At 46.4% G+C, this 19,769-nt stretch overlaps 1 protein-coding gene across 2 annotated transcripts in view; it reads left to right on the top strand.

Annotated features, from left to right (window-relative positions):
• ZFHX3 (zinc finger homeobox 3) overlaps positions 1-16,447 on the top strand; it is a 241,395-nt gene extending 224,948 nt beyond the window's left edge. For both annotated transcript variants that reach the window (XM_019654459.1, XM_019654466.1), the window contains exons 9-10: positions 971-6,409; positions 10,696-16,447. In XM_019654459.1, coding sequence (XP_019510004.1) covers positions 971-6,409; positions 10,696-12,359 — 7,103 coding nt within the window. In that variant the 3' untranslated portion in view covers positions 12,360-16,447. The remainder of the gene's footprint in view (positions 1-970; positions 6,410-10,695) is intronic.
• Positions 16,448-19,769: the final 3,322 nt, after the last annotated feature.

Here is a 19,769-nt window from a genome sequence, read left to right as displayed (position 1 = left end):
CATCTCTGAGGACTTAATTAGTGGGACTTGTGGAGCACGTAGGTGATTTCAGGGCACTGGGTTAGTTGTCTCTGTAGGAGATGCCTCTGCACAAAGTTCTTCTTTGAGTCTTTGGGGATTGCCTTAGGGTGCAGCATAGGGTGCATGTGGAAAGAACACTGTAGTGGACAGGGGTGCTGCTGCTGGTGGTGCCCCACCGCGGTTCCTAGCAAGACAGATCATTAGACCTCTGTTTATGAGGCGCTCTTACATCTTCACCTCTTGTCAGCAAGAAGTAAGTTGAGACCCCTTGTGATTTTTCCATGTTAGGCAGTGGACAGCTGACCTGAAAAAGGGTCAGGGTATTTATGAGTGTGTTGAATCTCACTGTAGAAAAAAATTTACTGTATTTTAATAACTGGCCATTTGAATGTTTATTGCTTATTGAATAGAAATGACAGTCAGAGGTCACATTATAACAAAAAAATAAATGCCTAAAATATATATATATTCCAAAATTTCTTAAATTACAATGAACAGTTCTCGTAAATTCCTCATAACTTAGGACAGCATTAATTCACATATTCTGCAATTCTGGTACATGTAAAAGGTGAATTCAGTAAAAAATCAGTAACCTTCCAACCAGTCCTTGAGAAATTGAGGATTCTGAGTCAAGCAATTAAATATCATTAAAAGGATGGTGATATGATCCAGGACTATTATGAGTCAAAATTTTTTGTAGTTTACTCCTCTCTGTTCATGTGTACCTGCTTATAAATAACATGTGCTCTACTGAGGGGCCGGGGGAGGAAGGAGTAGCAGGGGAGAAAGCGGAGGCTGTGTGGAGAGATGCTGTGTTCGGGTTGGGTGTTTCCCTCATCATCAGTTTCTGTGTTCGTGAAGCCTTGCTAGGTAGACAGTTCTGGGTGCCATCCTTGAAACAAAGCCCTCTTTATCATTGGGCTTGATTTTTTTTTTTTTTTTTTTACAGAAACCTCAGAGGATCTTGGAAAGAACATCTTACCCTCTGTGAGCACAGAGCCCAGTGGAGATCTGAAGCCCTCTCCTGCTGACCCAGGCTCTGTGAGAGAAGACTCGGGCTTCCTGTGCTGGAAGAAGGGATGCAACCAGGTTTTCAAAACTTCTGCCGCTCTTCAGACACACTTCAACGAGGTTCACGCCAAGAGGCCTCAGCTGCCCGTGTCCGATCGCCACGTGTACAAGTACCGCTGTAATCAGTGCAGCCTGGCTTTCAAGACCATTGAGAAGCTGCAGCTCCATTCTCAGTACCACGTGATCAGAGCGGCCACCATGTGCTGTCTTTGTCAGCGCAGTTTCCGAACTTTCCAGGCTCTGAAAAAACACCTTGAGACGAGCCACCTGGAGTTGAGTGAGGCTGACATCCAGCAGCTTTATGGTGGCCTTCTGGCCAATGGGGACCTCCTGGCAATGGGAGACCCCACCCTGGCAGAGGACCACACCATAATCGTTGAGGAAGACAAGGAGGAAGAGAGTGACCTGGAAGAGAAGCAGAGCCCAACGGGCAGTGACTCTGGGTCTGTACAAGAAGACTCGGGCTCAGAACCAAAGAGAGCTCTGCCTTTCAGAAAAGGCCCCAACTTCACCATGGAGAAATTTCTAGACCCTTCTCGCCCTTACAAGTGTACTGTCTGCAAGGAATCCTTCACTCAGAAGAACATCCTGCTAGTACACTATAATTCTGTCTCCCACCTGCATAAGTTAAAGAGAGCCCTTCAAGAATCAGCAACTGGTCAGCCAGAACCCACCAGCAGCCCCGACAATAAACCCTTTAAGTGTAACACTTGTAATGTGGCCTACAGCCAGAGCTCCACCTTGGAGATCCACATGAGGTCTGTGCTGCATCAAACCAAGGCCCGGGCAGCCAAGCTGGAGGCTGCAAGTGGCAGTAGCAATGGGACCGGGAACAGCAGCAGCGTCTCCCTGAGCTCCTCCACCCCAAGTCCTGTGAGCACCAGTGGCAGTAACACCTTTACCACCACCAACCCAAGCAGTGCTGGCCTCGCTCCGAGCTCCAGCTTACTGAGCCAAGTGCCCACTGAAAGTGTAGGGATGCCGCCCCTGGGAAATCCCATCAGTGCCAACATCACTTCCCCTCCAGAGCCCAAGGAGGCCAATCGGAAGAAGCTGGCAGATATGATTGCATCGAGGCAGCAACAGCAGCAGCAACAGCAGCAGCAGCAACAACAAGCACAGACACTGGCCCAGGCCCAAGCTCAGGTTCAAGCTCACCTGCAGCAGGAGCTGCAGCAGCAGGCTGCCCTGATCCAGTCGCAGCTGTTCAACCCCACCCTCCTTCCTCACTTCCCCATGACCACCGAGACCCTGCTACAGCTGCAGCAGCAGCAGCATCTCCTCTTCCCCTTCTACATCCCCAGCGCAGAGTTCCAGCTCAACCCCGAGGTCAGCCTGCCGGTGACCAGTGGGGCACTGACACTGACTGGGGCGGGCCCGGGCCTCCTGGAAGACCTGAAAGCTCAGGTTCAGATCCCACAGCAGAGCCACCAGCAGATCCTGCAGCAGCAGCAGCAGAGCCAGCTTTCTTTGTCCCAGAGTCACTCTGCCCTCCTACAGCCAAGCCAGCACCCTGAAAAGAAAAACAAACTGGTCATCAAAGAAAAGGAAAAAGAAAGCCAGAGAGAGAGGGATGGTGCCGAAGCGGGGGAGGGCAGCACAGGACCAAAGGAGTCTCTGCCAGATGCCTTGAAGGCCAAGGAGAAGAAAGACTTGGCACCAGGGGGCAGTTCTGAGCCTTCCATGCTTCCTCCGCGCATCGCCTCAGATGCCAGGGGGAACGCCACCAAGGCCTTGCTGGAGAACTTTGGCTTCGAGCTGGTCATTCAGTACAACGAGAACAAACAGAAGGTGCAGAAGAAGAATGGGAAGACCGAGCAGGGAGAGAATCTGGAAAAGCTGGAGTGTGACTCCTGTGGCAAATTGTTTTCCAACATCTTGATTTTAAAGAGTCATCAAGAGCATGTTCATCAAAATTACTTTCCCTTTAAACAGCTGGAGAGGTTTGCCAAGCAGTACAGAGAGCACTACGATAAACTGTACCCTCTGAGGCCCCAGACCCCAGAGGCGCCGCCACCTCCCCCTCCACCCCCTCCACCCCCGCTTCCGGCGGCACCGCCTCAGCCTGCTTCCACGCCAGCCATCCCTGCGTCCGCGCCGCCCATCACTTCGCCTACAATCGCACCGGCCCAGCCCTCAGTTCCGCTCACCCAGCTCTCCATGCCCATGGAGCTGCCCATCTTCTCGCCACTGATGATGCAGACCATGCCACTGCAGACCTTGCCGGCGCAGCTGCCCCCTCAGCTCGGACCTGTGGAGCCTCTGCCTGCCGACCTGGCCCAGCTGTACCAGCATCAGCTCAACCCAAGCCTGCTCCAGCAGCAGAACAAGAGGCCACGTACCAGGATCACGGATGACCAGCTCCGAGTCCTGCGGCAGTATTTTGACATTAACAACTCCCCCAGTGAGGAGCAGATCAAAGAAATGGCTGACAAGTCCGGGTTGCCCCAGAAAGTGATCAAGCACTGGTTCAGAAACACTCTCTTCAAAGAGCGGCAGCGTAACAAGGACTCCCCTTACAATTTCAGCAACCCTCCCATCACCAGCCTGGAGGAGCTCAAGATTGACTCGCGGCCCCCTTCGCCGGAACCTCAGAAGCAGGAGTACTGGGGAAGCAAGAGGTCTTCGAGAACACGGTTCACTGACTACCAGCTGAGGGTCCTACAGGACTTCTTTGACGCCAATGCCTACCCAAAGGACGATGAATTTGAGCAACTGTCTAATTTACTGAACCTTCCAACCCGAGTCATAGTGGTGTGGTTTCAAAATGCCCGACAGAAGGCCAGGAAGAATTATGAGAATCAGGGAGAGGGCAAAGATGGAGAGCGGCGTGAGCTTACCAATGATCGGTATATTCGCACGAGCAACTTGAACTACCAGTGCAAAAAATGTAGCCTGGTGTTTCAGCGCATCTTTGATCTCATCAAGCACCAGAAGAAACTGTGTTACAAAGATGAGGATGAGGAGGGGCAGGATGACAGCCAAAATGAAGACTCCATGGATGCCATGGAGCTCCTGACGCCCACCAGCTCCTCCTGCAGCACCCCGATGCCCTCCCAGGCTTACAGTGCCCCAGCACCCTCAGCCAATACAGCTTCCTCCGCTTTCTTGCAGCTTACAGCAGAGGCTGACGAACTGGCCACCTTCAGTTCAAAAACAGAGGCAAGTGATGAGAAACCAAAGCAGGCTGAACCTCCCAGTGCACAGCCAAACCAAACCCAAGAAAAGCAAGGACAACCAAAGGCAGAGCTGCAGCAGCAAGACCAGCCCGAGCAGAAGACAAACTTGGCCCAGCAAAAGCTCCCACAGCTGACTTCCCCCCCTTCATTACCACAGCCTCCTCAACAGGCGCCCCCTCCTCAGTGCCCCTTACCCCAGTCGAGCCCCAGTCCTTCTCAGCTCTCCCACCTGCCCCTCAAGCCCCTCCACACGTCAACTCCTCAACAGTTGGCAAACCTACCTCCTCAGCTCATCCCCTACCAGTGTGACCAGTGTAAGCTGGCGTTTCCATCATTTGAGCACTGGCAGGAGCATCAGCAGCTTCACTTCCTGAGTGCACAGAACCAGTTCATCCACCCTCAGTTTTTAGACAGGTCACTGGATATGCCTTTCATGCTATTTGACCCTAGCAACCCTCTCCTGGCGAGCCAGCTACTCTCTGGGGCCATACCTCAGATCCCTGCGAGCTCGGCCACTTCTCCTTCAACCCCAACCTCCACGATGAACACTCTGAAGAGGAAGCTGGAGGAAAAGGCCAGTGCGAGCCCCGGCGAAAATGACAGCGGGACGGGAGGAGAAGAACCACAGAGAGACAAGCGCTTGAGGACAACTATTACACCCGAACAGCTAGAAATTCTCTACCAAAAGTATTTACTGGACTCCAATCCGACGCGAAAGATGTTGGATCACATTGCGCATGAGGTGGGCTTGAAGAAACGTGTGGTACAAGTCTGGTTTCAGAACACCCGTGCCCGGGAAAGGAAAGGACAGTTCCGGGCCGTGGGCCCAGCCCAGGCCCACAGGAGGTGCCCTTTTTGTAGAGCCCTCTTCAAAGCCAAGACTGCCCTTGAGGCTCATATCCGGTCCCGTCATTGGCATGAAGCCAAGAGAGCTGGCTACAACCTAACTCTGTCCGCAATGCTCTTAGACTGCGATGGGGGGCTCCAGATGAAAGGAGATATTTTTGATGGAACGAGCTTTTCCCACCTACCCCCCAGCAGTAGTGATGGCCAAGGTGTTCCCCTCTCACCAGTGAGTAAAACCATGGAGCTGTCTCCCAGAACGCTTCTTAGCCCATCTTCCATCAAGGTGGAAGGGATCGAAGATTTCGAAAGCCCCTCCATGTCCTCAGTTAATCTCAACTTTGACCAAACTAAGCTGGACAACGATGATTGTTCCTCTGTCAACACGGCAATCACAGATACCACTACCGGAGACGAGGGCAATGCAGATAATGACAGTGCGACGGGAATAGCAACTGAAACCAAATCCTCTTCTGCGCCCAATGAAGGGTTGACCAAAGCGGCCATGATGGCAATGTCTGAATATGAAGATCGGTTGTCATCCGGTCTGGTCAGCCCAGCCCCGAGCTTTTACAGCAAGGAATATGACAACGAAGGTACAGTGGACTACAGTGAAACCTCAAGCCTTGCAGACCCCTGCTCCCCAAGTCCTGGTGCGAGTGGGTCAGCAGGCAAATCTGGAGACAGCGGGGATCGGCCCGGGCAGAAACGTTTTCGCACTCAAATGACCAATCTGCAGCTGAAGGTCCTCAAGTCATGCTTTAATGACTACAGGACACCCACCATGCTAGAGTGTGAGGTCCTGGGCAATGACATTGGACTGCCAAAGAGAGTCGTTCAGGTGTGGTTCCAGAATGCCCGGGCAAAAGAAAAGAAGTCCAAGTTAAGCATGGCCAAGCATTTTGGTATAAACCAAACAAGTTACGAGGGACCCAAAACAGAGTGCACTTTGTGTGGCATCAAGTACAGCGCTCGGCTGTCTGTACGTGACCATATATTTTCCCAACAGCATATCTCCAAAGTTAAAGACACCATTGGAAGCCAGTTGGACAAGGAGAAAGAATACTTTGACCCAGCCACTGTACGTCAGTTGATGGCTCAGCAAGAGTTGGACCGGATTAAAAAGGCCAATGAGGTCCTCGGACTGGCAGCTCAGCAGCCAGGGATGTTCGACAATGCCCCTCTTCAGGCTCTGAATCTTCCCACAGCATATCCGGCGCTCCAGGGCATTCCTCCCGTGTTGCTTCCTGGCCTCAACAGCCCCTCCTTGCCGGGTTTTACTCCATCTAACACAGGTGGGTTCTGCTTTAGGTGATTCCACCAGCATTAAATAGCTGCTCTTTGTTCTGTGGCTACCACCCAGACCCTCTGAGTGCTGGGCAGATAGGAAGCTTCCCTCTCTAGTTCTCTATCAGGAACAAAACTTCGGGGTCGCTTTCCTGGAGTCTCCCTAGAGGTGTAGTGTATGTGGTTCTTTCTTTAACTTCCCAGTTCAGGGGTGGCACCTCCTGGTTGGACTGGCCTTTGAAACCATTCTCATGCCCTGTGTTCAATTGCAAAACCAGGGTATATGCGATAGGGAAGAACTTTTGAGATTCCTAGCATATTAGCTCCTGGAATATTTTTAAGGAAGAAGTGTCCATCATAAATCCTTCTATTCATTCATTGTGGAAATCCTGATCCCATCTAGTATTAATATTTACTGAAAATATAAAATAGTTGAGTATCCTGGCTAATTCCGGATCGTGCCCTATGGAAACTCATTGAAGAGAATTGAAACCAGCTCTTTGCCCTCACCTATGGTCCCTGCCCCCCTTTTACAGAGCTGCGTTCATTTCTAATGAGATTGCCTTTGTACTTGAACGCACTGACCAGGAATCTTGTATTGGGCAATGTGGTTTTGAATTTTGACATGTTTTTGTTAGTCTTCCAGACAGACAAATAACGTTAATGGTCATTTTTGTGGGTATTGAACCACCCCTTCATTTCATTTCACCCAGCTCCCTTTCTTCCCTCCCCATCCCCTTAGTTTAGAGCCATATACTTGGTATTCTTGTTTGTCCACTTACTAAGGAGTTTCACAGTTGTTCTTGTACCTCTCTTGTTCCTCTGTCCTCACCCATCTTCCCTAAATTGGACCTTCACCTCCGATCCTGTGAGACTCAGGCACAAGTCAGCAAGTTCCCCCCACAGCTAGCACTGAGCAGTGCGCCTCCTTTCCTTCAACAGGTGTCCCTGTTTCCAGGGGTTGAAGTGGTTCTGCTGCTTCCCAGAGCAGTCCTGGTTTCTGGTTGAATGAGATCCAAGTTTTACAATTTTAGCAGTGTTTTACAGAATTCCTGGTGCCAGTTTATCCAAAGAGAAGAACAAGAAAGCATTAAGATGTAGAAGTTGTTGCTCACATGTGTTGGCAAGTCATGTCACAGAGTGATATTCAAGCCAACAAGATATAAGCCAAGAAACGAGCTATGGAAAGTGGCCAGACACGGAATTACCCTTGCAGCCCAGGACCCTGGCAGAGGGTCTTGGGAAGGCCCAACAGTTCATAATAATGTGAAAAAGAGTCAGAATGTCTGATCCGTTCCCTAAGTTTTACAGATGAGAACACTGAGAGGCCCAGAGAGGTCAAGACCATTCAGCAAGCTAGGGTAGGACCAGAACTCCCACCCAGGCCTCCGGGCTCCCAGTGCTTGCTCGGCTCCTCCCACAGTACCCACTATGAGCCAGTCAGTCAACAGGCATATGTTCAGTGCTACTCAGGCTCTCACCACTTAGAGTGCACTCAAGATAGAAGAGATGCTCTTAATTAGTCAAAGCAGCCAAGTGTGCCCCAGTTACCACTTCCTGACTGTACTGCAGCTCATAGGAGCACTGGATCTGTAATGGGAGGGAAGAAACTTGTGTTTAATATCTCAGGCCCAGTGGTAAGCTCTTTCCACATGACCTTTCATGTAAATCCCATTTACTGTGGAAAGCTGCGGTTCCAAGCAGTCAGCTAATGGGCCCAAGATCACATGCCAGATGTGTGTCAGTCATAATCCATACCGCATCAGTCTGGCTCCAACGGTGCGTGACTAGGTCTCAGGGATGAAGTGCCTTGCTTGGTTCTGATCTTACAGATGAGAAAACTGAGGCCACATAATTACTGTGAGAACGTATTGAGCTACTGTATTGAATGTGGCTAGCGCAGAGCTTAGTGTAAATAGGAGGGGTTCAGTAAATGTTTCTTAAAATTTTGAATCCCATATGTACACTATCAGTTCAAGATACAGAAAGACAGTCAGTTTAAAGCCTTCTGACCTGGATCTTTCTCCTGAAAACCTGATGTCACAGAGATGGGGGAATCTGTAGACAGTCCTTCCTCACCCTTCCTTTTGGCTCTGGTTCCAACCCAAAACTGGGAACAGGCCCATTGCCTAGAGGAAGACAGAAAGAGCCATGTCCCAAGTTTTGAATTCATAATCTGTTCTGTTTCCGCCTCGTTTGTGCCAATCTAACCAACAAGCCTTTACTAAGTTTTTCTGAGTCAGACACATCTCTGGTTTCAGTCCCTTATGTGCATTGAGGAAATTGGATGACTTAATCTTAGTGGTCCCTTTCTTCTGTTTTGGAAGAGTACATTAATGATGTACTTGACTATTCAAACGTTAATGGATGTTTTTCTGGGATTGGCAACTTGAGACAGCCTTGTCCTCTCCATCTGAAATTCGAGTGTTTTAAGTGTGATAGCCCAGTACACACTATACCACTGTAACCAGAAGTCAACGTTGCCTTCACCCAGGCCTGGGCTGGAGAGTGTTTTTTTCCTCACGAAGATCATCATGTTATAGAACCCCCTACCACAGCTTTCTGGCAGAAGGTAGTCTAGATGAAATGGTGAGGGGCTATAGGATTTCTGAGTTTGCATTTTGGTGCTGTCTGAAGTGAAGGGGTGTATACTGCCTAGTTTCTTGGGTGTGGTGAATATATAGACGATTTGAAGGCCGCTGCCTATGAACTCTTCTTACCTCTCGTCTTCTCTCAGCGTTTCATCAGCCAGGATACCCTGCGCCCCCACCACAGTCCTGGCCTTCCCTGCTACCTCGCTATTCTTGACGCGCTTACCACTTGATGTACAGTTTCTCCTGCTATCTGAAAGCAGAATGTTCCTATGAAACCTTTTGTAAGCCAAAATGGCATAAAGAAGCCGTTGCCTTAGGACACATCTTGCCAATGGATGTACAAAATAAATCAAGATTTAAAAAAGCATAGATGCTCACAGACACAGCTCAAAGCTATGGTGGCTTGATGCTGAGACGCTGAGTATAGTTCTTGGGGACGGAGCTTGTCACTCTCCTTGCTTGGTGCACGCTGTCTCTAACAGCTCACTGCAAAATGCTATTTCAGCTCACTGCTGAACACTATTTCACTTTTTGCCTTTTCTTATAAAAGTGTGAAAATCCTCTTTGGATTTCTTTCAGTTAGCGAAAACAGATACTAATGTAGGTCTTTTCATAAAAGCCAAATGGCACGAGGCAAACTTTGAAAAACAGGGATACCTGTACCAGCAGCAGCAACATCGTCTTCATCACACTGGAACAAAAGACTCAAACCAGAAGATAGGTATGGGTTAGGGAGGATGTCAGGCTCTGGGCTGAGTGGAGGCCTTCTCATAGTGGTAGGTTAAGTCTGCGTGTGATTGAGGATGGGGCTGTGCCCCATGAGGGAACAGTGACATGGTCAAACGCCTTTGCCACCCATAAGCAGGATGCCTGAGGTAGGTTGTGATGTCTTTGGGCTGTTCCATTCCTGACATGGTTTTCTCCTCTTCCTGTGGCTGGTTTCTCAGCCATCTACAGCCTAGCCCTTGTATGTCATTCAAACAGGAGCAAGAGGAGAAAATGTTCGTTTCTCCAGTGGACTCCAGAATCCTATTCCTAGACAGTTACATTTTTCAACAGATTTGTTAAAGCAGGTCAGCTGAGCCAAGGCAGGGAACAGTTTTCTTTGAATGGATTGTTCTTACTTTGCCCCATTACTCATCCTCTCTCTGCCCTCCTAATGTGTCCATTCAGCCGCAGCAGAGGAAGTCACAGAGGTGCACGTGTACAGCTAGTTGTCTCTTCACATGGTCTTGGGGCCTGACTAGGTTTCTTGCTTGCCTTCCCTCTCTTCTGTTGCCCCTCTCCTCCGACAGTGTCTGGTGGGACCTCTTGGCTGTAGTATTTCTATGAAGCTTTGATGAAGGCTTTGGGTCCCAGCTGGAAGCTGGTTTGGGGGCCACCAGACTAACTGCCTTGGGCTGACTGTATGGTAGCTGGGAGCAAGGGAAAGGGAATATGAATGAGTGGGCTGGGTGTGGCATGTTGGGCAGGAAGATGTTGAGCCAAAAGGGGAAGTACAGGAGCTGACCCAGGACTGGGTCCTGATTAGATTACAAGGCTATCCAGCCCTGAGCCTGGCATCGGGACACCTCTGTTGAAAACATCAAGTTTAAACGTTGAGATGTCAGACTTTGTGCCAGTGACACAGGTCAAACATCTTGAGCTGCCTCCTCACCACCCAGACTGACCCGTGATTTCTGTCTCTCCGTCCTTTTCAGCTTTAACGTCTCCAAAACCGAACTTGATGGGTCTGCCCAGCACAACAGTTCCTTCCCCTGGCCTCCCCACATCTGGATTACCAAATAAACCGTCCTCAGCATCGCTGAGCTCCCCGACCCCAGCACAAGCCACCATGGCAATGGCCCCTCAGCAAACCCCCCAACCCCAGCAGCCGCCGCCGCAGGTGCAGCCACCGCCAGCAGCCCAGCCACCACCTGCGCCACAGCCCCCGCCTCAGCAACAGCAGCGCAAGGACAAAGACAGTGAGAAGGTGAAGGAGAAGGATAAGGCACATAAAGGGAAAGGGGAACCCCTGCCTGTCCCCAAGAAGGAGAAGGGAGAGGCCCCCACGGCTGCTGCAGCCACCATCTCTGCCCCGCTGCCCGCCATGGAGTATGCGGTGGACCCTGCGCAGCTGCAGGCCCTGCAGGCAGCCTTGACCTCGGACCCCACAGCGTTGCTCACGAGCCAGTTCCTTCCTTACTTCGTACCAGGCTTCTCTCCGTATTATGCCCCCCAGATCCCTGGCGCCCTGCAGAGCGGGTACCTGCAGCCTATGTATGGCATGGAAGGCCTGTTCCCCTACAGCCCCGCGCTGTCGCAGGCCCTGATGGGGCTGTCCCCGGGCTCCCTTCTGCAGCAGTACCAGCAATACCAGCAGAGTCTGCAGGAGGCCATCCAGCAGCAGCAGCAGCGGCAACTGCAGCAACAGCAGCAGCAGCAGCAGAAAGTGCAGCAGCCCAAAGCAAGCCAGACCCCAGTCCCCCCGGGGGCTGCTTCCCCAGACAAAGACCCTGCCAAAGAATCCCCCAAACCAGACGAGCAGAAAAACGCACCCCGCGAGGTGTCCCCCCTCCTGCCGAAACCCCCTGAAGAGCCAGAAGCAGAAAGCAAAAGTGCGGACTCCCTCTACGACCCCTTCATTGTTCCAAAGGTGCAGTACAAGTTGGTCTGCCGCAAGTGCCAGGCGGGCTTCAGTGACGAGGAGGCGGCGAGGAGCCACCTGAAGTCCCTCTGCTTCTTCGGCCAGTCTGTGGTGAACCTGCAAGAGATGGTGCTTCGCGTCCCCACGGGCGGCGGCGGCGGCGGCGGCGGCGGCAGCGGCGGTGGCGGCAGCGGCGGCGGCTCGTACCACTGCCTGGCGTGCGAGAGCGCGCTCTGTGGGGAGGAAGCTCTGAGTCAACATCTCGAGTCGGCCTTGCACAAACACAGAACAATCACGAGAGCAGCAAGAAACGCCAAAGAGCACCCTAGTTTATTACCTCACTCTGCCTGCTTCCCCGATCCTAGCACCGCATCTACCTCGCAGTCTGCCGCTCACTCAAACGACAGCCCCCCTCCCCCGTCGGCCGCCGCCCCCTCCTCGTCCTCCGCTTCCCCCCACGCCTCCAGGAAGTCTTGGCCGCAAGTGGTCTCCCGGGCTTCGGCCGCGAAGCCCCCTTCTTTTCCTCCTCTCTCCTCATCTTCAACGGTTACCTCAAGTTCATGCAGCACCTCAGGGGTTCAGCCCTCGATGCCAACAGACGACTATTCGGAGGAGTCTGACACGGATCTCAGCCAAAAGTCCGACGGACCGGCGAGCCCGGTGGAGGGTCCCAAAGACCCCAGCTGCCCCAAGGACAGTGGTCTGACCAGTGTAGGAACGGACACCTTCAGATTGTAAGCTTTGAAGATGAACAATACAAACAAATGAATTTAAATTAAAAAAATTAATAACAAACCAATTTCAAAAATAGACTAACTGCAATTCCAAAGCTTCTAACCAAAAAAAGAAAAAAAAAGAAAAAAAGAAAAAAAAAGAAAAAGCGTGGGTTGTTTTCCCATATACCTATCTATGCCGGTGATTTTACATTCTTGTTTTTTCTTTTTCCTTTTAATATATAAAGAAAACACCCCTTAACCCTGTTGTTACATTGTGTCCTTTTGAAGGTACTATTGGTCTGGGAAACACAAGTCCGCAGGGCCTCCCTAACGTCTTTGGAGCTTAAACCCCTTGTATATTTGCCCCTTTTCAATAAATGCCCCACGTTGATAGCACAGAGGAGCCCGGCATGCACTGTATGGGAAAGCAGTCCACCTTGTTCCAGTTTTAAATTTCTTGCTATCTTAGCATTCAGATACCAATGGCTTGCTAAAAGAAAAAAAGAAATGTAATGTCTTTTTATTCTCAGGTCAATCGCTCACACTTTGTTCTGTTTTCAGAATCATTATTTTATATATTATTTTTTCGGTTTTTTCTTTTGTTTTTTGTTCCAGAAAAGATTTTTTTGTTTTCTTAATTTAAAAAAGGGCAGAAAGTATTCGAGAAAAACAATGTGAACTGCTTTAGCTTTCTGGGGATTTTAAGGATAGCTTTTCTGCTGAAGCCAATTTCAAGATGAAAAGTTAAGCACTCCCACTTTCAGAAAAAAAAAAAACCCACACACACAAAGAGTGTTGAGGACTCGTAGCTTAAAAAAAATAAGTTTTAAAAACTGACTTTCTGTATTTATGATAGATATGACCATTTTTGGTGTTGAGTAGATTGTTGCATTGGAAATGAACTGAAGCAGTATGGTAGATTTAAAAGGAAAAAAAAAAACCTTTTGTGTACATTTAGCTTTTTGTATGGTCCAGCTGACAGCTCCTCATTTGATGTTGTCTTGTTCATTCCTAGCAGATAGATTGCAATCCGTTGATTCGCCTAAGCTTTTCTCCCCTTTGTCCCTTAATTCGACTTTTCTCTTTCCTCCTCCCACCTCCCATCCTATAATCTCCCACTTACGGTAGCTGCCTTCATTTCATAGAGGGTAGCTGCAGAATTATTTTATAAAACTAAAAGAATTTCAAAGGGTTCTAGGGGTCATTAGGATCCTCACAGATTATTTTTGGTTGGAGAGTTGAAACTTTTTAAAGGCAAATAATTCTAGTTACCTGTATCTGTTAGCCTTGTGCATTTATTATTATTATTTTTAATTTATCCTTCTTTTGGCTTTTCTTTTCACCCCTTCTTTTCCTCCTTGTTTGGTAGATGCTTCAAATAGTCTTTTCCTAAGCTAAAGCATTTGTTTCGATTTGTGTAATTGGACTGTGTGCTTTTCTTTTCTAAAAAAAGGTTTTGGTTAGGGGTTTGGTTTGGTTTGTTTTGTTTTCTTTCCTCTCTCAGAAAAAGAAATTTCATGCTTTAAATAAAATCCAAAGACATACCCTTTCACTGCTGATGCAGAAAAAAGGGAAAGGGTTCTTGTTACTTGAGAATTTGTTTCTGATTTAAACAAACAAGACTTAGTTTAATAAAAGAAAGAGTAAAACAAAAGATTCCCAGGTTGTTATGTGCTTCTTCTGCAAGCAGAGAGGCAACTGTTAATGACAATTCCATATACCAAAAGACACATTTTTTACTTCAAAGTTTTGTCCTTGTGTTAGGCAGTCTGAGCGGCGAGTGATCCAGAGCGCAGCCAACAAAGAAGCAGATAGCAATGTATAGAGAGCAAAAAAGGAACCGTATATGAGGCACTTGTGTTTATGTTAATATCTGTATTCCTGTAACACACAACACAACGCACCATACACCCTTTCTCATCTTAACAAAAAAAAAATGGTCTGAACTTTAAAAGGAAAACTTTGTGCTGCTATAACGTAGATTTTGGAGACAAATAGATGCTTTGCTGTTTCACTTTCATAGCCAAACATCAACAGAAACAATCTCCCCTTGCCCCGAGAGTGTGAAATCCTTCTCCCCTTCATTCTCTTCCTTATGTTTCAAAAGGGAACTTTGAAGACTGTGAATGCAGGTTCCATTGGTCACCTTTCGGGCTTCTTTCCCCAGTGCTGAAGCCACTCATCGACTTTGCAAAAGACTGGAGCATTCCAAGATCTGAAAATGGATTTCTTTTTTTCTTTTTTGCCTTTTCTTTTTTAGCCGGGACTATTTTATTTTTATGAATTTGTTTTTAGTTTAATGAAAGAGTAGATCCTGAACTGTTGTACATATTTCTAACTAGGCTGATGCACAGTGCAAATTCCTTTTTTAATTTTTTTAAGTAGAAATACTAAAGAATACCATCTAACTATTCATACCAGTATCCAGTTGTAGCATAAGGTGTCAAAACAAGTACGCAAAACATTTGCTGTTTTAACAAGCTATTTTCTTTTAACAAGAATTCTTGTATTTCTCCCTGTGTTTGAGATGAACATTTTTAAATTTTAAAGTTGTACAGTTTTTTGTTTTCCATTATTTTATCATTTGTAACTCTATGAAATATATATATATTTTTTGCCATTTAATTGTTGTATGTTACTCTGTGTCTGTATCATATAGAAAAAAAATTGTTTGTTTTTGGTTCTCTGTGATACCAATTAACAATTTAACACTAGCTTTACCTGTCAAATTCTGCTAGGCCTTTTCTGTAAACTTTGTTTTTAAAAATGATATTGCTTGGTAATAGTGCAATTTCTATCCCTTTCCTGCCCCCCCTCAACTTTAAGTTCATTTCCTTGTAATTTTGCCACCCCTTCCCCAATGGTTCTCTCTCTCTCCCCTCCCCCCACCTCTCTCTTTTAAGCTACTATGCCATCCTCCCTCTGTGAGGCAGAGTGACTGTGTTTTGTTATGCCATGCCTTGACCTGTGGGTGTATTTTGGCAACAGCAAGGTGGTTCGTTGGGTAGATTGGCTACCACCAGTGGTCCTCAAAGGGGTTATATGATTGTTTCAACCTGGTGTGGGTTGCACACTCAATACTTTCCTCTACAACTCTACTGCCCACATATATGTTCATTCAAAAAAGAAAAAATGATTCTCAGCATTAACCCAGAAGTAGCAAAGCAGTCAGTGATGGTGAAAATTAGAGGTCAGACATGAGCTAGAAAAATGTTTGTGGGCTGACATCCACCATGGCTGTGACAAGTATCATTTACAAAGCATGAATCCACTACAACGCTCAACTGTTTGGATTGGTCTCAGAGAATTTATTCCTGTCTGCTGCTTAGTAGGTAACCGAATAGGACATCTCAACTCACTTTTTCAATTAGTTCTTCACTTCCATCGACACTTCATATTTTGTTTTTTGTTTTTTTTTCCCCCCCAAATACTCCACAGTGGGGGTGGGTGCTAGACATCATTCAGGCAGAGCACCATCAACCCACAGGATGGGAGTTATTTCATCCGTCCTTCCAAAAGAATCTTAAGAAGGAAACACACACACGGAAAGGTTTAATAAATCTAAGAAGGTTTTGTTTTGTTGTTTTTTTCTAATTAAAAGCTATTTAAAGAGATGAATGTGGCCAAAGTTTTACACAACTGAAAATAAAGTAAAACAGATGGCATGTGTTTAAACCTGAGTTTATCAGGCATGGCAGGAAGTTGCAGGAGAGAGAGGCAGTGACCCAAGCCAGTGCACTTGATGTTCATGGACATATATTTTTTTTAAATAATAAATTAAATTAAAACATTTTAAATAGAAGCATAAATTGAGTTGGTTGTTTGTTGGCGCTGAGATACTGCCCACTGTGAAACAAAGCTTTGACTAGTTTTTTTTTGTTTGTTTACTTTTCAGGGGGGAGGGGGGCAAGTTTGGGTAGGAAAGAAAGCATAAATGAACGTGACCCTGAGGTGAAAAGGTATATGAACAGCCTTTGCAATGTACAAAAAAACAAAAAACAAAAAAACAAAAAAAAAACAAAAAAAAAAATAGAGCAAGTGAAACCAAAAATGATGTTCTTGGTGTTTTTCTATAATGTAGTCTTGTTAGCTTTTTTGTTACTGTAACAATGCTGATCTCGAACTGTACCAAAATACATGGAGACTAACAAACAGAACCACATGGAACTTTCAAACTGAAAAAAAAATTTGTCACAAAAACTTTGTTGTCATAGTTAAGTTGATTGTAGATGGTAATTGAATATACTCCTTTGAAAATATTTCATCAAGTATGTTTCCTGCTCATTGTGATACATTAAAAAAAATATGAGCAAAAGTTCTTTTCTCTGTCAACAGATTTTGTGTGTGTGCGCATGTGTGAAAGAAAGACGTTGATGACTGACGAAGTGTAAATCTGAACCCTTATCTTGAGGGATACTTATTTCAAGGACACAAACACTTTGGTATTTCTAAGTATAGTACTTCCCATCCCTGGCACTCATACAAGTGCCAGAAGTTGTGGCCATGGCGCTGACTAGCTTATTTTATTGAGAGGGTTAAGCCTGACAGCTTAAAAAATATTTGACCAGAGAGAACCCTAACTGCACTTACATTTTTAATTGAAATGTTTGCATAAGAATGTTAGACACATGGCACAATCATGAGCAAAAGTTTTGCTGGTGGCCAGGAGAGAGGTAAGTTCAACTCTGAAATGGGAAGGGGATCCAGTGTTTATGATAGGGTATGAAAGGTAAGTTGAATTAAGTGGATTATTGACTACATTTACCTTTCCAGCAAAGGACTTCTCTAACTCACCATTAGGGCAGAATTTGAGATAAGAACTGTCTGCAAAATAGTAGTAGCTTTAGTAGCTCCTACATACAAGAGGATACTTGGTCCTCTTATCAAAAACTCTCCCTCACAACAGAAAATACCTTAAGTTCATTAATAAGGAGTACACCTAAGATTGGGCCCAAAGGCCTTCCATTCTTCTCTAATTTATAGCCACAGCCGATAAATAATTTATAAAACTTTTGCAGATGGGTTTGGACAGCACTGCAGGCGAATGGTGCCCTTGCCAGGTCTGCAGCATCTGCCCTCGGCCAGCGGGTCTTTTCTACCCCAGGAGCTGAGCTATGAAACTCTCTTCTGTTGGCTCAGACAGCCATTGTCAACCAAGTCTTTTTTCTTAGTTCCTGCAGCAGGCATTCAAGAAGAAGCAGTGACCCTATTGGCTCAAAATTTCAAAGAATTCCACAATTGGCAAAGGCATTACTAAGGGCTCAGAAAGGAATAGTTGGTTCCCTTGCCAGTGCTGGAACCTCTCTGCCAAGCAAGTAGTGTCACAGTCCCTAATGAAACTGTGCCCTTTCTCTAGGCATCACACCTTTCTTTTGGGTGTTCCTGGAGAAGCGGATGGTTTCTATCAGTAGGTTTTCTTGGCACGCAGTTATATCGCTAATCTTTCTAACTACCCCACAGAAAGGTACAGCATGGTAGAAATTTTTCAGACCCAAAGCCACATCTGCCTTTCTAAGCTACAGTTATTTTAGGATCTGGCAGGATCACATTCAAACGTTTTAAATGGAACTACTTTTGCAGAGGAGTTTTGCTGCCTCAGCTCTTTGGAGGAAGGTGACTACAATTCAAATTCCTCTAAAGATAAATTTTTAACAAGAAAATAGGACAAAACCTTAGTGATGGTTGAGCCCTTTGTATCAGAAAATCTCTAAGCACCTAAATTACATTGAGAGAAGGTTGAGTAAGGGACTCGCTCTGTTATGGAAAAGCTTTTTTCTTAAGGGAAAAGACGTCTTCCAATCTGGCTTCAATATCATGCTCATGTGGATACTAATCTCCTTGGAATTAATAGCATTTCCCCCTTGGAAAATGTGAAATGGCAACATCTTAAAATGGCTGATACGTGTTAGTCAGGTAGCTGTTTCTAATTTTGCTTTAAAGAAATGTCTGCAGTGCCTAGCTCCTGTTATAGACTAATGACCTTCCAAATCTCACTTTTAACAAGTTTAGACTTTAAGTTACAAGAGCACAAGCAGTTTAAGAGTCAAGTTGAAGGATGAGAAGTTTGCACCTGCTGCTCTGCTCTGCAGCCTTAATTACAGCAGGGCAGATGTGCTGGTTCTGTCTCTTACATTACTGCTGGGAGTGGACCATCCAAGGCCATGGCAAGACTTGCAAAGAAACAGGTGCTTTCAGGGCCATTAAAGTAGAGACAGCTGTCCATTACTTTTTACTTCATAGCAAAAGTGTACCTTCCTCTCTCCCTCCCTTTCTCTTTCACTCTTTTTAAAACTAAAGGCATATGTTGTTAAGCTGTCTTACCCACTTGGTTTTGATTCCTCTCTATCTTCTCCAGTTTTTTAATTACAGGTGCAAAAATAAATGTGTTCTTTACCCTATGTGGAACAGGCAGACAAAGGCTATTGAATCCAACTTATGATTCCCTTATTAACATGGGAATGAACACTTTCAGATGAACTGTTTTACTCTTGGGCCAAGATCCCTTGACCTGAGAAATGAGTGCTAAAAACTAAGCCTACCAAGAGAGAAAGGCATCAGTAGATATTCTGTAATATCAAAAGCTTTGTTTGGACTCTCGCTACTCCTTGCCTTGCTACTGTCAATACACTGCTCTTCCCTAAACACCCTTACGCACTGCTGCTGTCTTTTACAGTCCCTCGTAACACCTCACTTACATTTGCATGCTGCTGAAAAATATTTTGTAGAATCACTTCTTGCTTGTTCCTCAGAATGATCTAGCAGTGTGTGACGTCTATCGCAGGCATTTAGGATAGTGAGGTAATATGAGTGGGGGAGATGGCACTAACCATGTGTGTGTCCTCTGTCTGTCCTGTGCACCTTCCCACACACTCCTGTTAGACACTAAAGAAGAGTGGTTGAGAGTGTAGGCTCAGGAGTCAGACTAACGGGCTCAAATTTGGACTCATCCAATGTAACTGCTTGTGTTACTTATTCCCATGGTAAAATGAGAATAATGGGACCTGCTTCATAGGGTAGTTGTGAAGATTCAATAAATTATTATATGTAAAATGTTTCAAACACTGCCTGGCACATGCTGAGTGCTAAATATCTGTTGCTACTATTACTTTAAGTATTAACTCCATTTTTCCTTTGCTCTAGGCCCCTTGTGATTGCAACTTTCTGACTCTTACTTAACTTCACAGAGGTTTTAGGGACTGCAGTTGTATAAGTCAGTCCCCATCAAGCCTTTGCCATACATTTATATCTGGTGCTTCCCTGCCTGTACTTACCTCAAAGGGTTCAGAGAGCTTCTGCTCATGCATTGTACAGGAATATAGGACAGGAGTTTGCATTTCAGTCATTCAATGCCCAACTTCTAGTGATTCATTTGGTCAGAGGAAAGGATGGCTTGTAGTTAGCTTTTGCTTGCAAGACAAGACGTAGTACTGCA

The sequence above is a fragment of the Hipposideros armiger genome, unplaced genomic scaffold (assembly GCF_001890085.2).
Source record: "Hipposideros armiger isolate ML-2016 unplaced genomic scaffold, ASM189008v1 scaffold_9, whole genome shotgun sequence".
NCBI classification, from domain to species: domain Eukaryota; kingdom Metazoa; phylum Chordata; class Mammalia; order Chiroptera; family Hipposideridae; genus Hipposideros; species Hipposideros armiger.
This window is presented reverse-complemented; position numbering and strand designations above follow the sequence as displayed.